This window comes from Crotalus tigris, unplaced genomic scaffold (genome assembly GCF_016545835.1).
Source record: "Crotalus tigris isolate CLP2741 ecotype Arizona unplaced genomic scaffold, ASM1654583v1 scf7180000019328.220996217465:2438092, whole genome shotgun sequence".
Lineage (NCBI taxonomy): Eukaryota > Metazoa > Chordata > Lepidosauria > Squamata > Viperidae > Crotalus > Crotalus tigris.
The window spans coordinates 794,702-819,561 of record NW_024097488.1 but is presented as its reverse complement, the minus strand read 5'-3'; the positions used below and the strand labels follow the sequence as shown (position 1 = coordinate 819,561).

At 35.1% G+C, this 24,860-nt stretch overlaps 1 protein-coding gene across 9 annotated transcripts in view; it reads right to left on the bottom strand.

The window, feature by feature from the left end:
- SH3PXD2A (SH3 and PX domains 2A) overlaps positions 1-24,860 on the bottom strand; it is a 276,364-nt gene that overhangs the window by 124,198 nt on the left and 127,306 nt on the right. For all 9 annotated transcript variants that reach the window (XM_039361669.1, XM_039361666.1, XM_039361667.1 and 6 more), the window contains one exon: positions 5,156-5,184. In XM_039361669.1, coding sequence (XP_039217603.1) covers positions 5,156-5,184 — 29 coding nt within the window. The remainder of the gene's footprint in view (positions 1-5,155; positions 5,185-24,860) is intronic.

Genomic DNA, 24,860 nt, shown 5'->3' with positions numbered 1-24,860 from the left:
TACAACTATCATTAATGGGAAGGATTGCGATAATCAAAATGAATATATTACCACGATTATTGTTTTTGTTTTCAACAATACCAATAAGATTAGATAAGAAATATTTTGAGGGGCTTAATAAAATAATCTTGAAATATATTTGGCAGGGAAAAAAAGGCAAGGATTAATCTAAAAATGTTACAGATATAAGATTGAGAGGTGGGTTTGGTCTACCTAATTGGGAATTGTGCTATCAGGCTGCAGCATTATCATGGATGAGAGAATGGATCTTATTGAGGAATACAAGATTATTGACATTAGAGGGACATAATTTACAGTTGGGATGGCATGCTTTCATACGGTATGGAAAAAACAGAATACATAGCTATTTCCAGAGACACCATATAAGGAATTCTTTATTTGTGGTCTGGGAGAAAGTAAAGAGAAAGCATTATTTGAAGATTCCAAATTGGCTCTCAACTAGGGAGGCGCTAATACACCCCAATATGTTTAACATGGGAAACATTATAAGATATAAAGACTTACTAACAGATATGGGGGAGTTGAAAACCAAATAACAATTAGAGGAACAAGGAATAAAGATGGATTGGTACATGAGAACGCAAATACAATCTAGATATGAAAAAGATGTTAAAATATATGGTGTAAATTTGGGGACAACAGAGTTAGATGAAATACTCACAGGAACGGAAGAAAAATGGATTAAAAAATGTACAGTTATCTACTACATATGGAGTTAGAGAAGGAACAAGTGAAAGAGACAATGATAAAATGGACAAGGAATTTTGGATACACAATTGAATTAGATAGATGGCAGCAACTATGGGAAAGAAACTATAAATTGACAATGGTGACTGCGTATAAAGAAAATATGTACAAAATGTTTTACAGATGGCACGTCTCCAGAAAGATTAGCTAAAATGTTTAAGGACAGGTGTATGAAATGTTGGAAATGTCATCAGATATCAGGTTCCTTCTACCATATGTAGTGGACGTGTGTAGAAGCTAAAACTTATTAGAATATAATTAGAACATGGATAGAAAAGATGATACAACAACGTATAGAACTAAGACCAGAAATATTCCTGTTGGGTATTCTACCAGGGAAATACAATAAAGAGAAAACATATTTAATTATTCATATAATTACGGCAGCCAGGATTGTGTTTGCACAAAACTGGAAAGCACTGAACCCCCCCCCCCCCGAGGGAGAGGTGATTGAGAAAATACTGGAATGTGCAAAAATGAATAGACTAACAATGACAATTAAAGATAAGACAGAATCAGACTACTATGAAATCTGGGGAACTTTTTATGATTGGCTGAAAAGAGAATACGGTTAAAAGACAGTTAACACCAATTTAGATGGAAGAAGAAGGAACAGATAAGGAGGGAGACCCAGGCGACACAGTATTGAATAACTGGATGTTGTATAAATATTTATAGAAGTATATACCGAGAAGGTTAGATAAACAGAAGTATTAATGTAAGAGAAAATTAATCTTATTGTATATAATACAGATAGGGAAATTTGGAGAGAGGAGTTGCTCAGACATTACCCCTGGATTGTATCTGAAGAGGGATGAGAGGGAAGAAAGGAGAGGAGAGAGAAAAGAGTGAAGAAGGGGAGAAGGAAGTAGGAAGGTTGGAGGAGAATAGGAGAAGTGGGGAAAAAGGGGAGGAGAATGGTGAAGGAAGAGGAGAGGAAGAAGAGGGAAGTAGGGAAGAGAAGAAAGGGAGAAAGAAGGTAGAGAAGAAGGAGTGTGGATACAGTGAAAGGGGAAATGGGCGAGCAACACCAAAAGTCATGTGTATGTATTTATTTCATTTTATTAAAAGTATCTTATATATGAATGTAAAAAGAATGTATGTTAACATCTGATAAATATCACGGTATATATATGGGGGAGAGTTTGGAAAAATAAAAAATAAAATATTTTTTAAAAAATGAAGAATTTGGCAATTTTGAATGCTTCTCAATGTGAATTTCAACATAGCTATACAATGAAAGAGAGATAGTCTGTTGTACCTGAAAACATTCATCTTCTTTCATCACTATGACCCAAAAATTACATAGCAGCTCTTATTTTATTTAAAAATAAAATAAAAATATGTAAAACATCATATGAAAATATTACATTAAACTCTATTATATCAATTTCCTATTGCTGGATCATCCATGAAAACTCCCAATAACTTTATCTACCCTGGTGACTTGCAATTGAGTCCCATTGGCTAGAATTTTTGAAAATGGCTAAAACAAATGATAAATCACAATGTGTGATGTCAGACAATACTTTACAAGAAGTAGATCTGCATCAGAACCTCTGAATTGTTTCACTTAGGGTTTCTTCACCAGTAAGAAAGGAACATTAACTAGTTTGAAACATTAGTTTATAATGCTAAGGTTTTTGTTTAAATCTTAAATTGAATTTGGACAAGACAGATTATTAACTTATAGTTAGTTCTCCTTTTCCATTTCTGGAAAGATAAGAGAGTAAGCTACCAAAAATAGGCTGTTGTGGCTTTAAAATGTCATCTATTTCCATCTCCCAATGATATATTTGGCTCTGTAGACCACCATTTGTTTTTTTCTAAAATAAAACTCAATGTCTTTTTTTTAAGTGTTGGCTAGCCATCCACTGCAAATTGTAGGAAAACCAGCAAAACATGGCTGACTACGGTCTGTTGTGTCATCTGTTTGTCTTTGGCCACCAATATACAAGCTATTGTCCCATAGTTATTGCCAAACTTTAATATATTGTATGAACACATTTTATGGCTTAAGCGTAGCTTATTGGATAAGTCATAATTTGCTATGTTTATATACCATACTAAAACATAAAATGTAGTCTACAAACCATAATTCATACAATTCAATTAAAACCATAATATGATCCCTCATGGAAAAAAAGAATTTGGATGGACTTTGTTTTTATAGAAAGTTAGGTGATAGTCATCATGTGGTAGTTGAATTCTGAATATGACACAGAGTGTTTGGAGACTTTTTTAAAAAGGAAGCACAAGACTGTATCTCTCATGAAGATGCTCTTGTCACTGTGTCCTGAATAAATCACCTTATGCCATGCATTTCAGGGTTAAGGACTGTTTTTGGTCTTGGCATAAGCATCTTTATGGCTGCTTCAAGATTTCTAGGAAAATAAAAAATCCCATTTGAATAGTTAGGTTTACACTACATGGTGAACTATAAATAGTGTGGTTTAACCCATATTTTAACTTAGTATGTTAGGTAAAGTTAGCTTCTATGACTCATGTATGAGTGGGCTAATCAAAGTAGAAAACTAGATTAACTGACCCATAATTGAATTAATCTTGAAAGTTATAAAAACACAGCAGATAAAATGATTTACTGCCCTTTCATATTCAAATGATATACTTAACTGGACCTAAGGATGCATGTTTTGCTCTTGAGATGTAAATCTAATCAGATTAGTTAGAAAAAAGAACAGTCCCTGGAGTCTTAGAAACTAAAACAATGCTTCCTCAAGCAGTCATATTGTACAAACTGTTTCTTAGGATTACATTCTCTGCCTCTTTCTGAGACAAAGTGATAGAGTGGCTCCCAAATGGGCTTCTCTAGCTATTTCTCTACTATGCCCATTTCTTTCACTATGGCATAGGAGGGGCAATAAATAATAAAAAATAGCTTTCAACATTAGTTAGTAGCTTATGATTATATTGCTGATTTATTTGCTCCACTGCGGTTGGGGGAAGCCAATTTCCTAGCATCCTTGAGGTTAAGAGAACTCAGAAAACAATCATTCCCCACTGACAAAACCACCCATAATTATGCATTGTTGATCACTGCTCAAGAGAAAATCAAATGAATTCCAGAAAATAGGTAACTGGGTTGTCCCAACATACTAAATGCAAGTAACCAAAACTATGAGTTATATGACGTGTATATAAATTATAGCAAGCCCTGGTCCCAAAATATAAGCAATAATTTATATGTAATCTCCAGTTTAGATTTCTCTTTTCTTGTGAGTGCACCCAGCATAATTCAAAACCAAATTACATTATTACTCAGATACATGTGTGAATGCAGCCTACGAGAGAAAATCTATTACTACACATTTCTCTATGATTGCATTTCTATGTTAAGCTGCATCTGTAATTTGCTGTCTGCCATGAAGCTATTTAGAAGGAAAATTCCAAAGGAGAGTTTACTTCACACATAATCTTGGCAGAGGTGTCAGAAATAACTATATTTACAAGTGGACTGTGCATATTATTCAGAAATAAATCCCAATAATTCAATATGGCCTCCTCAAGTGTTGGATGATCACTCCCTATAAGAAGGTCAAACTCTCTATAAGGTTGTAACGGCAATACTCAATTGCTTAGCTATCTTCTCATCCTTTTTACAAGTACATAATTATTTCTTCCAATCATGTTGGTTTTCTAAAGTATGTAAAGATATATGAAACATTCTTGGCTTCTCCATGGATTCCTCAAGCAAATCAAATTCAGTCCTTAAAGCAGAGTAGGATGTTATTCCAATCAATATATTTCAACATATTCACAGTAGAATAACAAATAACCATTCTTATGGTTATCCCTATAAGAAGATAAACAGTTAGGGAGTGGTTTTGGTTTGTTTGCCAAAAATTATTTGATTGCATATTATTAATTATCTTCTGCAGTGCTTTAGTGACTACTTCAAAACCCATTGCCTCCACAAAGGATATCTTGGCCCAGTTCTGCTCAGAAAAACATATCTGATAGTAACTAGTGAACTTGTCTGATTCAGTAATAAATCCACAGCAAACTACTTCAGTTTATAGGGTTGGGCCAGGATATATGAGCTTTGGGAGAGAAGATTAGATTATCTTGCTTTCAAACAGATTCTACCATATGCTGATTTACAATGAAATATCAAGCAATTATTTGATGAATTTGCTTAAGAATAAAATATGCTTTTATACAATCTCAGTTCAATAAGATGGAAATAGGGAGATTTATATATGAAATAGGAAATATCTATTTAACTACAAATTTTAGTAACTCCTTTCCCCATTGCAGTAAGTGCATTTCAAACAGCATTTTTTTTTTTTAAAAAAAAAGCTTGCATATATTCCACTTCCCATTCAAAAACAAGTAATTTATGTGTAAAAAGAATAGGCTCTCCTACCTGATTTTCTTTTTGAGGATCCATAATCCCTGAAAAAAAGGCAACAACAAATAGACATAGTTAGATCCTGGAGCATAGGGGTGAAAAAGATGATATCCCAGGATCCAATCAGCTTATTCAGAGATACATTGTAGGAGCCTTCTGTTTTAAATTGGAGCTGGGGACTATAAGGCATTGACACACTTAAACAGCCGCGATGTAGTTTCCTAAATCAGAAGCAGCAGCTGCTGGTGCTCTTGCAATTGAGTATAAGAAAGCCCATGTGATCTATCAGAGAGACCAGACCATCCAGGCAAAGGAAGGGGGAGAGAGAGGATATCAATTCTTTCCTCTCTTTAAATCAAGCTTCTGGTAGAGCTGCTGCTGACTCTTAACTCCTTATTGTTCTTCAACTCAGAGGCACAAGCCTGCTGGCTATTCTTTGTAAAGTTCCTACATTTTGCTTTAGGCAGCATTTTGTGATTCTCAGGATTCTTTGTTGTCAAAAGCTGTTTGCCATTTGCATTGCCTGCAGTTCCTTCTAGTTGTCTCGCCTAACACTTGTCTGTATAAAAAGAGAAAACCGTTCTGGCTTCTTTAACATAAGAACAAATACTGGGGATGGTTTTCTTTCCTCATTGGCAAAATGAAAACTACAGCAAGCCAGTTCTTTTGACAAGGCACCTTTTTGGAAAGATCACACTTATCAGGACATCACATGGTGCAGAACAGTATGGCTATTCCTTAAAAAGAATCTCTTGTATTTCTAGAGCAAAATACTTTTTTAATAGTACAATCCCATGTCTGATTCTTTCAGTTGCTAGTTTTTATGTACCCATGAAGAAAGATTCAGTGGTATACATTTTTTAAAATTAATCCATATCAAGATTTTATTCTTCTATAAATAAAGTCCTTTTCCACAAGACATGAATGTGGCCTTTTTAAATGTTTACTAGCATTTCTTTTTTTCTCCCTGCTTATTATTGGCTTTTCAGATGGATCTAGGTATATTTTTCAACACTGAATTAAACATGTAAATGACTCACGGCCTTCAAAAACATGTGAACTTGATGTGAATGTTAATATTAGTAATAATATTTTAAAATTAATTACTCCATTCCAGAAAGTGAGATGTTTTATTCACCATATTACAAATAGTAATGTGGAATGGGAGAGAATGTGAGGTATAAATTAAAGCTGTCCAAATATAGTCCTATAATATATATTCAGTTTAAAGTTCCACTGCTTGTATAAGTAGGCTTATACAAGCAGTAATCTGAAATAGAGTAACACCCACACTTAAATCAATGCTATACATTCTTACATAGAACTAGGTTTAATTAAACTCAGGGAAACTTACTTCTGAGCAGACATAAAGAGTAATACCTACTGACTTAAATTTAATTCCCAGTAACTTAATGGACATATTAAGTTTTCTTGACAATAAGTGTTCTAGATTTTTTTCTCTCTTTAGATTTCCTAGCCTAGTGTCTAGACTTCAATATTTTTGCAATCTCCCATTTAAGTACTAGGCACTTCAATTTTTCTTAATTTTTCAAGATAAACACTAAGTTATGGCAATATCTAAGAATTGTCATACCAACACTGGCACCCTTATTACTATTATTCTGCAGCAGATCCATAGAACTTAGAATGTAATTATATAAGGCAGTCAGTTATACATTGAACAAATATCTACATTATACAAATTTTCTCCAGCATGTGACTCTCCAGATAGGTGGACCAGAATTTTCTACACTGGCCATGCCATGATGAATTCTAGAAACTGTTATGCAATCATCAGTAGAAATTTCACAAGGGTGTATCCACTTAGTAACCTCACAATTTTTCCAGCGTTACTTAGGAATTTAAAAGAGCCAAAAGAAACTCCTGAGCCGAGGTTTCAGCAAGCAAACAACTTTTATTTTGATCAAAATAGAGTTGGGTGACCCCATCTCTCTTTGTGGCTGGTAGACAGATGAAGGCAATAACCAGGAAAGATATCTTCCACCTTTTATACCTTTTCAGAATAAAAAGATCAGGTCTTTGTACCAGGAGCAAGATAGCACTAAAAAACAATTCCAAGATGACTCATACACAGCAACCCAGGCTCCATCTGTAACTCCTTTTCCCCCTCCCCTTACCTTGCTCTTTTCATGTAAGCAATCTCCTGTATGTTTAACATGACACTTTTACTTTTCCAATATACATAAAGCATCTGCTCAGGCAATTGGGTACAAAATAATAATTACAAAAAAAACAAAACAATGATTACATGATAACACTACAAGTATCAATATAAAATGGTTACTATATATAAAATAGCTGTTGGTGTCAAACTTAAACATACTAAAATCATAAGCACAATAAAATCCCTTCAAGGGTATAGGTCAGTGGTTCTCAACCTGTGGGTCGGGACCCCATTTGGGGTCGAACGACCATTTCATGGGGGTCGCCAAACAAGGCTGTCCACCATTTTCCCCCTTTTCTTTGGCCATGCCCCTGGCACCCGGTGATGTATAAGTGGTTGGGGGTCACCACAACATGGGGAACTGTATTACGGGGTCGCAGCATTAGAAAGGTTGAGAACCACTGGTATAGGTTGATCTACATTCCATAAATGTAATTGTCACCTGGTCCACAATTCATTTATATACATGGGGATTCTTTTTTCCCCCTTCTGGCCTATTCTTAAATCATCCTCCAGTTACTTCAATATTAGGAAAATGTTTTCCTTTAAAATTCTTGTGAAAATCAAAAGTACTGTATAGGACCTCATCAGTTGGAGTTGAAGGAAAGATAAAAGCAGAGTTGGGAAACATATAAGAAACTAACCAATGGATGTGTTCAATACTAAAACATTTCTCAGCAGACAAAAGAAAACAGACAAATACACAGAAAGCCATACAATACAATTCAAAGTGGGAAAAGTCTGTTCTTGCATATAGGTAGCATGCGTTGCCAACTCCTTAAACCGAATGTATAATTCTTGGGATAATGCAACAGATGTAAAGGACAGGTGCATAATCCTGTCAAAAGACTCAGCTGCTTTAAGAAGTCACCAATTTTTCCTTGAAACACTCTTTCCCCTTCAAAGCCCTAACCCCCCTCCAGATTAAACAAATAGTAACTCTTTGTTAAGAATACCTACTTCTATATATTCCAATACTGAAAGAGGTATCATATGGTTTTATTTAAAAACATCATCTTTAATTAGAACTATTCCTGGGTAAAGCTGATAGGATTGCATCTGAATAATAGAGTTCTACATAAAGGACTTATGCCCTTTGACATAAGTCTCATTGATTTCCATGTGGTTTACTTCCTATGTGGCATGTAGTATGCAGTGTATAAAAAGGCAGCAGTATATTGTCAGCCCCCAAATGTAAGCTGGGTCAGGAAATAAATTCCTTGAAAAATATTGAAATTCTATTTTGTGATGTAAACTACAGTAACAGAATCTTAGAAGCCTGTCAGAATTTTTCCTCCCTTCTCCCTTCTAATAACCTAGAAAATTAAAGTGGAGTTAGGTTAAATTTGTCATTCTCCTCTTTTCCGGGGCTCAAATCATGTTTTACTAACTCTGCATTCTTTTGTTATTATGTATAGATAGGGAAACACCACCCTAAAGGTCCAAGAGATTCTCCTGAACTCATATCTACTGCTAATTTGATTAACAGAGGTCTTGACCAAGGGCCTTTTGCTCAACACCAGTTGTGTTCCTATCTGGAACAGGAGAATATAGCCACAGTAACTCACCCCCTCATCATTGGCTGGCTGAACCTTTGCAAAAACTCTACATAGGGCTGCCTTTGAAGTCTATTCAGAAGCTGCAGCTGGTTCACAATGCACAATTTCTTAGCTATAATATACCTAGAATATATACCTTAGCTATAATATACCTAGAATATATTATATACGGGTTACATGCCTTGCACTATCTTTCAGTAGGCTTCCAGGAGTAATTCAAAATGATGGTTTTGTCTTATAGAGTCTTCTGTAGCTTGGAACCTAGATATCTCCAGATTCAGATATCTACAGTACATTCTTCATCTGGAATCAATCTGATTGCCTCAAATGATCTGAAAGAAACTACAGATTGTCTCCTACTTCCATGAAAGAGTATGAAACAGGAAGGAGCTACTTTTCTCTGACAACAACTGGAACAGTTTCCTAGATGCTGTTCCCAAGACCTGCTCCCTTTGGCATGTTCATTTAGGAAGATGTTGAAGATCCAGCTCTTCCAAAGAGTTTTTCTGAACTAAGCTGTTATCATTTGTGTTTCCATCTTTTGCTGGTTTTGCTTTGTTTTGGCTAGGAGATTGTTAGTTATTTATAGATATTAATTCTTTTTTTTGTATATTGTAAACTGTCAGGAGTTCTAGCGAATTACAAATCGATAAATATATAAAAAATTAGAGCTTGAAATCTTAATGGGGGGTTGTGAGTTTAAGAAAAGCTGTACTAATTTTTATGAACAAATCAAAAATACACATCAAGAAATAGAATTTTAAAATACATTCATCCTCCAAATCATATTGATTTTGACATTTAATTTTTGGCAAAGCAAAGTTGTGGTGACATAGTTGTTGGAATGCAGTATTGCAAGCTACTTCTCTACCTGGATTTTGATCCTCACAGGGCTCAAGGTTGAGTCAGCCTTTCATCCTTCCAAGATCAGTAAAATGAGGACCCAGATTGTTGAGAGCAAAAGGCTGACATAGCAAATCGCTTAGAGAAGTGCTGCAAAGCACTATGGAGCGGTATATAAACCTAAGTGCTATTGCTATTACTGTTTATGGTAGAGTCTTCAAAAAGGAAACAAAACTCTGCTTTCCTATCTAGTGAGATTTTAAAAATAAATGTTAGATAAATATTCTTTTTCAGACCTAACTGGGACTGAAATTTGGCAAATTTGTGATTGCTATGGTGCTGCCCCTAATTCAGTAGATTGATCCTGTCCTGTTCCCTACTGCGGCCACTATGTATCAGGTAAACCAGGCATGCTGGCTGAGGAATTCTGGGAGTTGAAGTCCACAAGTCATAAAAGGGCCACGTTTGAAGACCCCTGCACTGGAACCTTAAGGAGATATTCTTCAGGCAGTCCAGGAGGGTACCATGCTTTCTCCTAGTGAGAGTTTTTGTTCTGCATTTTCTGAAATAAACAGAGAAGATCTCAAAAAAAATCTTTCTACATCGTGTTCCTTTTGCTAGAGGCAAGGAATTTGGAGCTCTTGGGCTTAATATACCATACAATGGGAACCATTCTGAATCTAAGGAAAAACGCAACCCAGATTGTGAAGGGAGAGATTGAAGAGGGTCCACAATGCAGCAATTTAGATCAGGAAATGAATAGAATATTTCTTCCTTCAATTTCATTGGTTTATTTGTCTTGGAAAACAAAGGAAGAAATCAGAAGCATATACTATAGCAGGCTCTACCCTGCACAGTCAGTTGTATTCATCTACTCTGGAATATAACCTTGTTGCTAAAAATATAAAAACAAGAGCCAAATAACCTTTTGCTTAAAATTCCCAAGCAAATTGCCTAACATCAATGGCATGATAAATAGCTTAGATGTTTCAGTGCATGAAATTCAGCCATATGCTATGATACCTTACTGTTCATAAATAAGCATTTGCTTCCATGTGCACTAGAAGAAAGATGGTCTAATGGGAATGTGCATTTTTAATGCACATTCCCATTAGAGATAATAGCAGTCTTAGTCTATGCATGTTTGTCTCCCACTATGCTGCTCCAGAACACTTACTCAAAACAGAGAGCTAGAACTGAGTAATTAGGAGCAAGATACTTAGGAGCAATATGCAAGGGATAAACAAATAAACAAAAGCCCTTGCCAAGCAACTGAGCTTGTCTACAGATAAGCCTAATAGGTTATAATTGGATTTAGATTTGTGTAAATATCATAGAGCCCGGTCTTATGAATATTTACTTAGAAATAATCTCTACTATGTTCAGAACTAATTTATATCAGATTATTAAATGACAGCATATTCTCTGAATATAATTTATGTACAATATGAAAGGTTTTTAGTCATTGTTTAATTATGCAAAGTGTTAAATAGATGAACTAATTAAAATATATAAAATGAAAGAAATAGTCTTCAACTTACAAAGACTTCCGGTCCTACGTGGTAGCGACTGGTCATGGGCTTGCACCCCCACAGCTAATTTTCATGCTGCCTGGAGACCCCAATGGGTCCAAGCCGCCCCGGAGAGGCGGCGAAGAAAGAAGGGTGCCCCAGTGACTCTGGAAGGACAGTGGTCACACCGTTCGTCTTGGGGAAAGCCTTCTAACCCAACAGGAGAAAGGCTGTATTTCACCGATCAGCCCAAGCTACTTGCAATCGAAGTCCAAAAGAACTAACCAGTACAACAGTAAACAGCATGCTTGAAACTGATTTTCTGATTTTCCTTTTTCTATTCTATACTTAATTTCCTGGAAAATATCCCCAAGAAGCAAAATACCTCCGAAAGTGAAAGAGGGGGACTTTCGCTCCACCCTTATACTAACAGAAGCAGTGAATTAAAATTTCCATGGAGGATCAAAATATATGGTAGTGAAATAAATTTATAAACTTGAAAGCTAAAATTTAACTTTAGACAAGTTTAAAATTGTTGAATGGTTAAGACTCTCATTTTAAAGACCATTGTTTATATTGAAAACTAAATAGATGCTGACACCTAGTGGTGGATGAAGATTATGACAGTTATGATTTCCATAGATAACTTGCCAAAATCTGGGAAAAACTAATCTGTATTTGTGACCTTCAAAGCTTTAATAAAAAAAGCTGTGACCCCCCCCAAAAAGACAACAATCTGGGCTGCAGACAAAGAGAGAATTATAAACTTTAGGAAAAAATCTTTTTTGAACTCTTTGGACTGCAAATATCTATTTAACCGGGACTCTAAAGATATTTGCAGGTAAGAAGGAAAATTTCAACTTTGGCCATCGTGAATCAGAGACATGTAGATAGAACACACCAAGAAAGCATAAATATCTCTCAGGAAGAGTTATATAGTATACTGCAATTAATTCAAATAATACTGAATTCAAATCACAAAGAAATCCTAACTAACTTTGAGAATATAAATCAATCTATTTCTAAGTTAACTCTACAACAAAAAAACTTCCAGGAAAGAACAACAGGGAAGGAGCAGACAAAACAAATAAATGGACATAAAACTGAAAATAGAGACTCAAAGACGGAACTTAACAAAGCAAGAAAACATGATTTAATCCTAGTGGGAAAAATTTACAAGAAATGAAAAAAACAATTCATCCCTTAAGACTACAAAATAAATCTGAGGACAAAAAAACAGATTGGATAAAATGGAATGTAGAGATGTTGAAAACATCAGAGAGAAAGGAAGTGATAAAAGAAGCAAAGAAGGAGAAAAAGAAAAAGATTTTCAAGAAACATGGAAAGGCAAAAGCCTCATATAAAGACACTCTACTCGATTTACTTCTTATACCTACAGCAACAGTCATGAACATATGGAAAAACTTTTTGATTCATCAAAACACATTGATCAAGTAAAATACTGGTCAAATGAAAAAGATCAAAGTGAAAATTAAGAAAATAGATGATGGGATCTACCAGAGAGAATATTTAAAATAGAAACATTCGTTTGAATATGGTTAAAGAAATAGAAAAGATTCTGAATACATATGTCATTCTAAGAGGGATGAATTCCTTACATAATACTGTATGCTTTTTCCCCCCTTTTCTATTTTATTTCTTTGTATAAGTAATATATAGAAATGGCTTAGATGAAGGAAATGTTTTAGATAATTAAATGTGTTTAAATTTAGGGAAATTATAATGTATAAAAAAGAAAAAAATGTTTTGAATAAGAGTTAAAGGATTAGATGACTAGACACATTAAATGGAATATTTAAAGATTAAATATATTTTTAATTATGGTTAAAAAGAATAAGAAATTTTGGGAATGAATATATATTAGCTTAGGAGGAATATATATTTTAAGTAGTACTTTACTTTTTATGTTTCTTTACTCTTGCTCTCTTTTCTTTTGTTTACTGTTTTTACCTATTCTTTAAGAAATGTAAAAGTATTGAGATAGTTTATATGGGGAAAATGGATTTAAATCTTTAAATGTAATTAACTGTTGAGAAAATCATAACCAACAAGAATATTTGAACTTCATGGGAGAAACAAATCTAAATAAGGACTGTAACAGGATATAAGATGAGGCAACCAGAATGATTAGATAGAAAAGAAATATTATATTGATGTGATCATTATTTCTAGGAATATTGGGGAAAAAATCATATATGTAACTATTATTTATCAAAATAATAAGGTTTGTATTATTTCGAGGTTTGCAAAGAAGACATTTGGGAAAAAGGGGAAATCAATTAAATGTATTATGTGGATTATGGATTATAGAAACCAATTGTTAATGATTTTTCTTTACAAATGTAAACCCAGCAAACACACTGTTTACCAACTAGTAAGTGATTTATGTTTTTAAAAAATCAATAAAATATAGAGAAAAAATAGTTTTCAACTTACAGCCATTTGTTTAGTGACCATGTGAAGCTACAACAGCATTGAAAAAGATGTGAATCTTCACATTCACAATCATTGCAGCATTTCCATGGTCACATGATAAAAACTGAGGACCTTGGCACCAGTATATATTTATGATGGTTGCCATGTCCTGGGTAAGGTGATTGCCATTTGCAACCTTCACAGACATCTTCTGGCAAACTAAGACAATAGGAGAAGCTGGATTCGCCAGCCACTGCTCGATTCACTTAACTCAGGAGTGTCAAACTCGCAATGTCACATGACATATCGCAATGTATCATGATTTTTGTCCATTGCCGGCAATGGGGTGGGTGCGGTTTTGCCATGACGCATGTGGCCCACGAGCCGGCAGTTTGAGACCCCTGACTTAACTGCTTTGATTTGCTTAACAAGCATGGCAAAAAAGTCATAAAATTACTTAAATGAAATTCAGATCCTAATTGTAATAGCAAGTAAAGAACTATGTGTAATACAGAGAATACAAAAAAGATTTGGTATGAGTAAAATTGAGAAATAATTTAGTTGCGGAAGGTGGGAGGAACAGGATGCTGGCACAGAGAAGATACTTCAAGGAATGCTGGCTGGGGAATTCTGGGAGTTGAAGTCCACAAGTCTTAAAATTGTCAAGGCTGGATACCCCTACTGTAAAATATACCTGAGGCTCATTTTTACACTGATTTCTTTTTCATCTTTGGAACTGTATTACTTTTCTAGATGAAGGCTTGACTGGTTCTTTACATTAGGCTATTATATATGACACCATATATACACCACACACACACACACACACACACACACACACACACACGTATGGCTCCATGCTTCTTGGAGAAAGCAAGGCCTAGGAAGAAACAAAACAGAGGGCTTTGGGAGACCATGGTGATCGATTAAAAGCATATGACTTCCTCCTGAAAAGGTCATCCAACGTTGGGATATGCAACACTGATGTTTACTGCCAGCTTTTTCTTGGAAAGATGAAGCACAAAAATGCAGCAGAAGAAAAAGACAATCTTGCTTAAGAATTATATCTTCCATCTGGTTTAGTTTTGCTTTGTTTATCCTCTTGATTTGTACTTTTTACATGCAAAGAGAAATATAAATTTTTATTAACGTCATGAAAGACAAATCCTACAAAACAACTTATTTTGCAAAGACATCTTTGTGTTTACGGCTTTCATAAGAGTGTGCATACATGTGCTTACCCTGATGCCTCTTATGGCTTTTCTTGAAGTTATTTTTCATTGAATGTAAACAATGACAAAAAAAGACAAAAAGGACACTATTTTCTTGGTTTTTATTTTTGAAATATGATTGTAAACAATATTAATATTCTATTTTGTATAACAAAAAGGGTTGCTAAAGTTTAATTTAAACCTTAAATGAATGCTTCTAATATAAATGGGTTTTTATAGCTGCTAGAAATATCTACCAACAAATTTAAATTCTGAGAAAGTGATTCCTGAAATAGATGCTAGCTGCTGATTTATTAAATAAATACATGTGGTTAATTCCAGCCTGGATTAACTGTTATGAAAAATAAACATGTGCTTAGGTCCCCAAGGGAAGGAGGGCACTACAGAGTTTTTTCACCTAGCTATCTTGCTCTTAACTAATTCACTGCCACACTTGATTTTATTTGAATTTGTCTGCCATGTTTGATTTTAATCTGCATTGCTAAAAAGTGTTTTTCTTCGGCATGGTGAATGATTAAAGCTTAAAAGATTCTCATGGCATGAGAGTTTGCGTCCATTTAGGGTCACTTTGTATCAATTAACCTTAATCCAGCCCTGGATAACTGGCATACAACACTAAAATCTAAAATTGTTTACAGTCCATAATAACTCTTTATTGATTTATGTGTTCATTCAAAAATCTTAACATAAAACCAAACAAATCATTTATTGTTAATTGTGCCATATGAACTAAAGTTTAAAGTACTTTCATTACTTTTCAAAATGTTTTTGTGATTCAAAGTATGTAGTTTTACACTACACACATAAAAGCTGGTCCTAACAACATATGACTAGTATTACAAGTACTTGATTAAACAATATTTAAAAAATGGCTCTCTTGTTCATCATTTGAAAAGCAGTTTTTAATTTAACAGGCTTCCTGGTTCTGCAAGACAAAGAGCTTATTTTTATCTGAAATGACACCATGTCTTGTTTCCAACACAGACATTCATTCACACACACACACACACACACACACACACACACACACACACACACACTATATAAGAAACAAATTACTGCCCCTATCTCATAATTTCATTGGATGTTGGCAAACAGGATTCTTCTCACATATTTATACAGGTGTTCGTTTTTCTATGCATCCAAAAATACAGTTACAATCTCCTGCTCTGCCTCTTCTGTGGCAAACCTCATGTGTCCATAAGACTACTGGGAGTAAAGAAACATTTGTTAGCACTGGTTCATTTGCCTATTTCTCCTCATCACTTATGTAAAAGGCCTGTGTTGCTAGCACTACAGGAAATATTAAGCCACAAACGAAAATATTTTTCTGTCTTAGAATGTCTTTTAACCTCTTTTTAAATCAGTCTCAGTGAACTTTTCAGAACTAATGGGCTTATTTGTACTTAATTGCCTTATAGTTAGAATAAACAAACCAATAATCATCCTTGGAGGACAATATCCAGAGTGGATAATGTCACTCTGTACTCTCATCATAAATATGATTTGCAGGCATGTTTTCCAATGGTGGCTTCTGAGGTAATTTTTTCTCCCTTAGGTTGCCTCAGCACACTCCTGCTTCTTTTTGTTGGTTGCACTTTATTTCAATATAGCATTTCTTCAGCCATTTGAGAAGTGACAAAACAACTCACTGCTTTACTTAAAAAAAAAAAGTCCAAAGAAAGATAGGTTCAGGAAGAAAAAGAGAAGTTTTAAGCAAGTAAATTTAGATTTGCAGTTATGATAAAGATTATAGACTGTGTCAACATAAACTATTTCTCTTCTTTTATTCTTAATACATTTGTCACATGGATTGTAACCATCATGGAGTGATAACAGGATTTATTGTGTAGAAATAGGCTCCAGTGCTAGTATTACCAATGTTGCTTTGGTTAAATCATATCAACAAATATTGTATCCCTGAATGCTTCAGATGTTTTTATGTGGTTCATGCAGTGGATTCAGCCAGTTCGCACTGGTTCAGTAGAATCAATACCTACTTTTTTCTTGAGTTTGGCGAACCGGTTGTTAAAATAGTATTTGAAAAAAAGTGGAGTCTGTGTGAGCACCTGCCTCGCGGTTGCCCTGTGTCTGCCATGCTCTCTATAGTGTGCTGCATCTGGTTTGAGGTGGCCAGTCAGGCACCGAAGCGCTGCTGAAAACAGTGAAGTCGTTGCCCGCCTCAGCCATGCTCTCCATGGTGCGCTGTAGCTGATCCGAGGCTGATGGGTGAGCACGTAGCAGACACACACGCAGACTCTGCTGTTTTCGGCAGCACTTTGGTGCCTGACCAGTTGCCTCAGATCAGCTACAGCGCACCGTGGAGAGCACAGCTGATAGGTGAGCACATAGCAGGCATACACAGAGACTCTGCTGTTTTCGGCGGCACTTTGGTGCCTGGCCAGTTGCCTCAGATCAGCTACAGTGCACCGTGGAGAGCACAGCTGACAGGTGAACACATAGCAGGCACGCACACAGACTCTGCTGTTTTCGGTGGCACTTCGGTGCCTAGCCAGCTGCCTTGGATCAGCAGCAGCGCACCATGGAGAGCAGTCATTTGTTTCAGCTTGGTGTTAGGTCCAAAATTTCCCTAAGATATTATCACTGTGCTGGTGTTCCCTGAATGGTAAAACCAATAGAAAATTGGACAGAATGAACCAATAGAAATACAGATTTCAAGGGTTATCTTATCACCCATTTTGGAAGCTGTGAAAGAATGCTCATAACTTTCCCGTGACAAACAGGTTTGTCGTACACATTATTCGATTGTTTTTTGTCAGATATTATTTAATATTTTTTTCATTAATATTGTAAAACTCTTATAACATAATCTAATTTTGTGTTCCTCTTTTATTGTTCTTATTTAAGTATTAAATGCGTTAAATAATAAACTACCTTTTGGTATATTGTTTTTTAATACTTAAAATGCTCATTAGGGCAGAGAACCGGTTGTTAAATTATTTGAATCCCACCACTGGGCTCATGGATCATCATAATATAATAATATAAGAGTATACACACTAGATCATCAATTGAGAGAACAATACACACACACAAAATAAACAGACTTATATATTACCAAAATCTCCACCTAGAGACAAAAAAAAGATAATTATAATCAGAAATGATCAACATAAGACTTTGAAAACAAAAACCCTGAAAAATAAAAAAAACCCATAAAAATAGACTCAAATAAAAAAACTGATCAAATTAGGACTAATTGACAGATGGAAAAACACAAGAAGTGAAACTATCTATTCAGTTTAAGTTATAGCAAAACTTAAGACTAACAAATAACAAGAACAATGGGATTTCTAATCTAGAACAATAGATAAGAGATCTCTTGGATTTATAAAAAAAATCCAGAAGTTAAACAAAGCACAAACAATTAGTGTTTTGAAACTAATTAAGTTATATGATAATACAACATTCAACATCCTTCTTCCGCTCTGTAATTGCAGAGGTTCCAGTAACATTTTCTGTGATAAGAAGACATTCAGCTTCTCTCCTTCTTTTATTGCCCCCTTTCCAGAAAAAAATGAAAACATTGACTTAACCAGACAGTGGATGGCTCAAATACTGTACTAGTCTATGGCTTACTTAATTGTGATTTTTTTTAAGTAAGCCCCAATGAATTAATTTGTGAATTATTGCTGTAAATAATCCATATTTTACATATCGGCTGTAAAAAAATTTGAACTATCATTAGAGCACAACAAACTAAACCCTCTTATTCCATCTATTAGTTACCTGCATTTCTGCAGATCAAAAATGGCAGTCCTAAGTGCAGACTATAAGACGTTGATCAAAAGTGAATAAACTTCCAGATGGTATTGGATTCCATCTCTGTATCCTCAGTGTCATCAATAATCAAGAATGATAGAAATAGTAGCTCAAGATCATATGTTATTACAGATCCTGTGCATATCCCCTTTTCAAGATCAATCCATCTACCAAATGGACCAGGACTGCAATTTCCAGAATTCCCACCTACAATTCCAACCCATTCAGGAGGTGGAGAAAAGTTTTATTGGCTCTGTATTGATCCCCAAAAAACCCAAAACCCTGGCTCCTAGGAACAACTAAAATATGCATAGAATACCCATTAAATTTCTGGCGTTTTTGTTTTTAATATCCAAGGCATCCCTGAGCAAGAGCTGATATTCCCCCATATAAATGTTTGAGACACATAAATTACCACCATCCAGAGCTGGATCTTGGCTTCCCCTGTGTATTTCAGTTCAGCATTTAAGGCTCCAAGCTGTCTTCTGAATAGTGATTTAGAATGGAAAAGCTTTTATCTAATTGTAAGACAGGATTTTTTCCAGACACCACTAATGGATGAGACACACAGCAAAGCCGGCTGCCTGGTCATTGGTCTATTTTCTCTCTGGTTTTGTAAAACGGAGGAGTGAGGCTATTCACTGTACAACTTTGCTGACTTTGCTTTTCACCACATGGTAAATGACCCCCACTTAATGATCTTAGTGGTTTGGGATTTGACATAATTATGTATGATAAGAAGCACATACTTGCATATAAATTGTTACTGAGTGTGCATCAGATTCTTCTTCTGTATGAGACTCAGAAGTAAAACAAATAGATTAGAGTCCTGCGGCTCTAAGTGCAACTAGACAACAAAACAAAGACTGTAGCTTTGTAGACTCATTAGGTAAGGATTACATCTCATCTTTTTTCAATCTGCTTTGAGGACAATTTAGGCTGTTTTCACACTTTTGTTTTATTAAAGCAGTTCTTGTTTCCATCAAATTGCACTATAAATGTCCAAGGCAGTCTGTGTAAAAATGAAGTCTCCAGATAGACACTATGATAGCAAAAGAGTTAGGGTTTTTTTCTCATTATTCACAACATAATTATGCAATATTTGAAAGTCTCATTAAATGCTATTTATTCTGACTGTAGAAAGAATAAATAGAATTGATTTTGAAAGGGTATTTTGAAGTGCACAGGAAGATGAATGTAGCATATGTCAGAGGCTTACTTAAACCAGGCATATTAAGGATTATGCAGCTCTTTAGAAAAACAAGTATTTGTGCTCCCTGCACATTTTTAAACAACTTTTTTGCAATCAGATTGAAAGCACTGCATGATCCTCATCTCCATACTGTATCTTACAGGACTGATTATTCTCAGAACTGAAAAATGTGCAATTTCTACAATAAAGGCTATATCAGACCAAGGATCCAGGCCTTTTTAAAGTGAGGGAGGGGGTGCAATAGTGCAGGCTGAATACAGTAGATCACTTAATCAACCAGGAAGTAGGCTTTTTCTGAATCATCTCTATTTTACAGATGGGCTTAGCAGACCGTAACTCTCTGAAGTTTTAATTCTTGAAGAAGTGAAAAATAATATTTATGATTGCCCATAGCTTTTTTCCCGTGGCTGCAATGGGAGAAGGAAGCAAAAAGGATGCAGCTGAGAGAAATGCCAATTTTTGTGATGCTTCTTGAGGACCTTGTTTTGAAAGCGGGAAGAGACAGATATTCCCCAATGGAAAGTAGTTCTGCAACATTGTTGGCCAGGGGAGTTAGTTTATATCCACTTAATTAGGGCTGCTTTTAGATAAAACTAAACCTTCTGTTAGTAGTTTTAGTTAATTAAGTACCACACAATAATTCCTTCCATCCTAATGACATGTGTTGTGCAAACAGGGCCAATGAATGGCTAATAGTGGTTTTAAACCTAAGACTAAGGCTCCATGATCTTAATCCAACTCAGAAGTAGTTAAACTGTTGATAGTTCTTACACTGTTACCATTCTGTGTATGTGCCCAAGAATGCAGGCAAAGCCAGTTTGGTCTAGTCGTTAAGACACTATGCTAAAAAGTGGGAAATCATGAGTTCCAATCTCACCTTAGCCATGAAAATCAGCTCGGTGATCTTGAGCCAGTCACTCTCTCTCAACCCAACTCACCTCACAGAGTTGTTGTTGTGAGGAAAAGAGGAAGAGGAAATGTACTGGATATGTTTGCCGCCTTGAGTTATTTGTAGAAACAATAAAGGCAGGATATAAAGAAATTAAATTAGATAAATGCATTAAATAAATACTAACAAGACTAGACTTCAGGGTTGCATCTAATCCACTAGTGATTTTTGTGAGTATTGCTGTCGGGAAGGATGCCTATACTTTATCAATGGAGCTCTTTTATCATCTTCTAAAAAAATAGTCCCCTGGCCTGACACAATTTATATCGAAGGCAGCTCCTAGGTTGAGCAAACTAGCTCCTCATACCATTACTCATCAAGTTGTCTAATGTCTGATTCTATTGTTCTTTGTTGGTATGTGGCATAACATCTCCCTGCTAGCCACCATCTGCCTTACTACCTGTGGAAGCTTGTTGGGGAGGTTAACTGAGAAGTAATAGACTGAATCTGCTTTGCTTTGTCCTCAGCCTGTGAAACTAACATAATGCCCTAGTTTATGGCCACACATGATGATTAATACAAGGATATGTATCAGGATGGACTCATATTGAAAATATCTGTATTTGGTTCTCATATACCAAAATTCAACTGAGAACTCAAAACTCAAACATAAATACATTAAATAAATAGCAACAAGACTTTATCAATGGAGCTCTTTTATCATCTTCTAAAAAAATAGTCTGAATTTGAATGAATTTATACTGTGGCTCCATGTTGATTCTCTGCTTGCATGCTGTCTGGTCTGCAAAAATTCAGAAACTGGTAAATGCCTGTTGGAATATAGCCTAGCCTAGCTGGAGGCTTGTGTTATGGAAGAAATATTGTTTTTCATATGGTTCTTCTCTTGTGTTTCTTATTGTTCCCTGAAATAGAATGAACTGAAATATTTTAGTGACATATTTTCCAGGATCCATTCAAGGAAGTAACAATAGCTTGCTTTGTGAATAACTGGAGGCTGGGAGATAATATATTGCGAAGGGCAGCAGAAAATAAGACAAAAATCTCTTTTTATAATAAAAACTGAAGGTGTGGGATGCAAAGGAAATCAAAAGTTTGTTCACAGCTTACTTTTTTACATGTATCTGCTGAGATAAGCTGAGGCAAGAAAATATCTCTAGAATTAGAAGAATGAATATAAATTAAAAAGTATAAGTCATGAGGCAAAACTTTTTCTCTGTATTTACAAAAAATGACAGGAAGATGTAGGATGATTTTGTTTAAAAGTGAGTGGTATTAGAGTCTTGAAACAATGGAATCGATTACTCAAACCTGTAGAAATTGCAGATTTCCAAGCAGAGGGTAGATATTTCTTTCCTCAACAAGGTTTGGAACTAAACTAGATGATTTACAAGGATACTCCAGTTCCATATCTTTAAAAAAAAAAGCCCTTTAAGGAACAGTTGCATGAAATACATATCTTCAATAAATTCAGATTCTTTGTTTTAGTCATAATTATTCGAATTGCACAATACTGTAAATTAAACTATTTTGCTTAATATTAATGAAAAACTTTAACCATCATATTATATCCAATTAATGATGGTTTCAAATTCTAGACTGCTTCAAGATGAGCTGGCATATTTAAGCATAAGAAAGTTGCCATTTGTGATTAAGTATGTGCTGTGAAAGATGGCAGTATATAATTCCCAAACCAAAGTGTTAAAGTGTTCACGTGAGGATATTCAAGACAGATACAAAATGTTTTGGAAATCAGAAAAGCTTTGATCTTTGCTAGTTCACAAGAGAAACCATAAAAGGAAATTGATGAACTCTGTAATTCTGAATTGCCACAAGTCTCACAGATTAATGTCAGACCAAAAATTATTCCCACAAAAGGCGGACTGCAGCCAGCATCAATGAGTCAACTGCAAAGGCATTTGGCATCTAAGGTAATCACCAAGCACACTGATGCCCCCTGCTGGAACTCCTTAAGCCATGGGAATAAATGATAGTCAACCACTAGATTCTATCTTTCATGCTTTGGCCTGATGTTATGTTTCTGAAATAATCCTTTGTGGCTTCAGTAAGGGATATAAGAGATATATAATGTATCAGCAAGAATAATGGATTGAAAGCAAAACCACAAAGCGATCAAGGCACTTCAATGAGTTGCTTGTAAATCAATAAAAATGGGGGATGCTTCCACAATAAAATCTGCTCACTTCCCACTTAGTAGGGGAAGCCATATCAGTTATGAATATGCCAATGCAAAAACAGACTTGATTTTTAAATTTTCAAATGAACCAGGGAAACAGAAACCTCCTTTTTAAAAAAACTCTCTGACTTAACAAAAAAAAGTCTTTGTTTTGGGTAAAATTCAGTCAAGTCAGGTGGGAAAAAAAATATCACAAATACATAATAGGCATAGTCAAGAGAGAACAAACCCTACCTTGTATTTTCCTCCCAAACTACTCCCTTCCTTTCTTATTTTCTTCCACATGGAGCAGTGTTTCTCAACCTTGACAATTTTAAGGCATGTGGACTTCAACTCCCAGAATTCCACAGCCAGCAATGCTTTAAAATTGTCAAGGTTGAGAAACACTGACATGAAAGATATGCCTCAATGAGACAAAGTCATCTTCATCATCTTATTGTCCCCTTTTGGAACACTAAAATATTATTAATTATTAGTAATATAACCCACAATACCCTGTTTGAGATGCAGTGACTAGATTTGTCTACAGAATCCAAAAATGTGGAAACCCTTATAATCAATGTTTTAAAGCACATCTTAAATAACTTCTGATTTTTTGTGCATAAGTGCACAAGATACCTTGGAACTAATTTCTGTAAAAATATAGTTAGTTTTTGATGCCACATAAACTTCATGAGTCCTCATTAATAGTATGAGTAGTCTATAAACCAAATGAATGCAAATTTCCAAAAATTTTAAGACCCATCTTTTTCAGAAAATTGATTTAATTTTTTTTTTATTCTACCTGAGATGGATGAAATCAATGTTCCAGCAAACATTCTATAGGTTTGTGGGTGGGTGCTTTCCCAATAGTGGGACGACTATCACAAACCATCTTCTGCCACCCAGCTCTTAGCTAACATTTCATTCAGTTCTGCTGGGGAACAGACCTGGAATGCAATTTTGTTGGCATACTACTCTTCCAGGGTTAACTGTCAAGCAATACTACTAGCATTCAATTCACAGATCTCACTAGAATTTTGCTTTCAAAAAATTGCTCTGTGATGCTGATCTTGTACTATAGTAAAAAGGCTGTTTCAAAATAATGTCTATTGAGAGCAGTATTATGCAAACAACCAGACAAATATGCATAAATACATATGAATCAATCAATAAGTATATGAGGATATTGTGTGCAGAGAAGGAAGAAACATATATCCTTCTCCTGCCATGAAGAAAGGAGGAAAAACTATTTTTTTTAACAGGAGAAAATTTGTACCTTGTGACTGGCCAATTTCAAAAAAAGAAAGAGTAAATAATGATTTGCTGGTATTCTCTGCAGCTAATGGCTACCTTGGACTGAGTAATGATTAACAGATGGTGCTTTCTCTTAATAAGCATACAAAGAGCACAATGTTGAAATTATTGGGGATCTGCAGATAATGAAGATAATAGATGAACTGTGGGTGCATTGAAAACACTTTACAAAAGGGAAGTCTCATGGCATAACTTTAAGATGATAGACTCACTCAATTCTTTGAGCATAGTAGTTTGTAATTCTTGGGATTGGAGCAACAGTATGTATTTAGAAACTGCATGGGTTTAAATAGAAAAGTCCAGAATTAATTGGTTACCTGTCATCAAATGATTGTTAATGCTTAGTGACTACATTACACATGTTCAAATTTTGCTTGGGGAAAAGCTAGGGAATGTCAAGAAATAAAGATAAAAATGGCTCAAATGTTAGTCCACTGTGATAAGGAAACAGATAAATGAGCAGAAGGGATTTAAAGTTGAAGCAAACTACATTTCTCTCTTTCTCATTAGTTCACTTGTTTCCTGGGGTCCTGGCATAACCATGTTTTGAGGTACCTT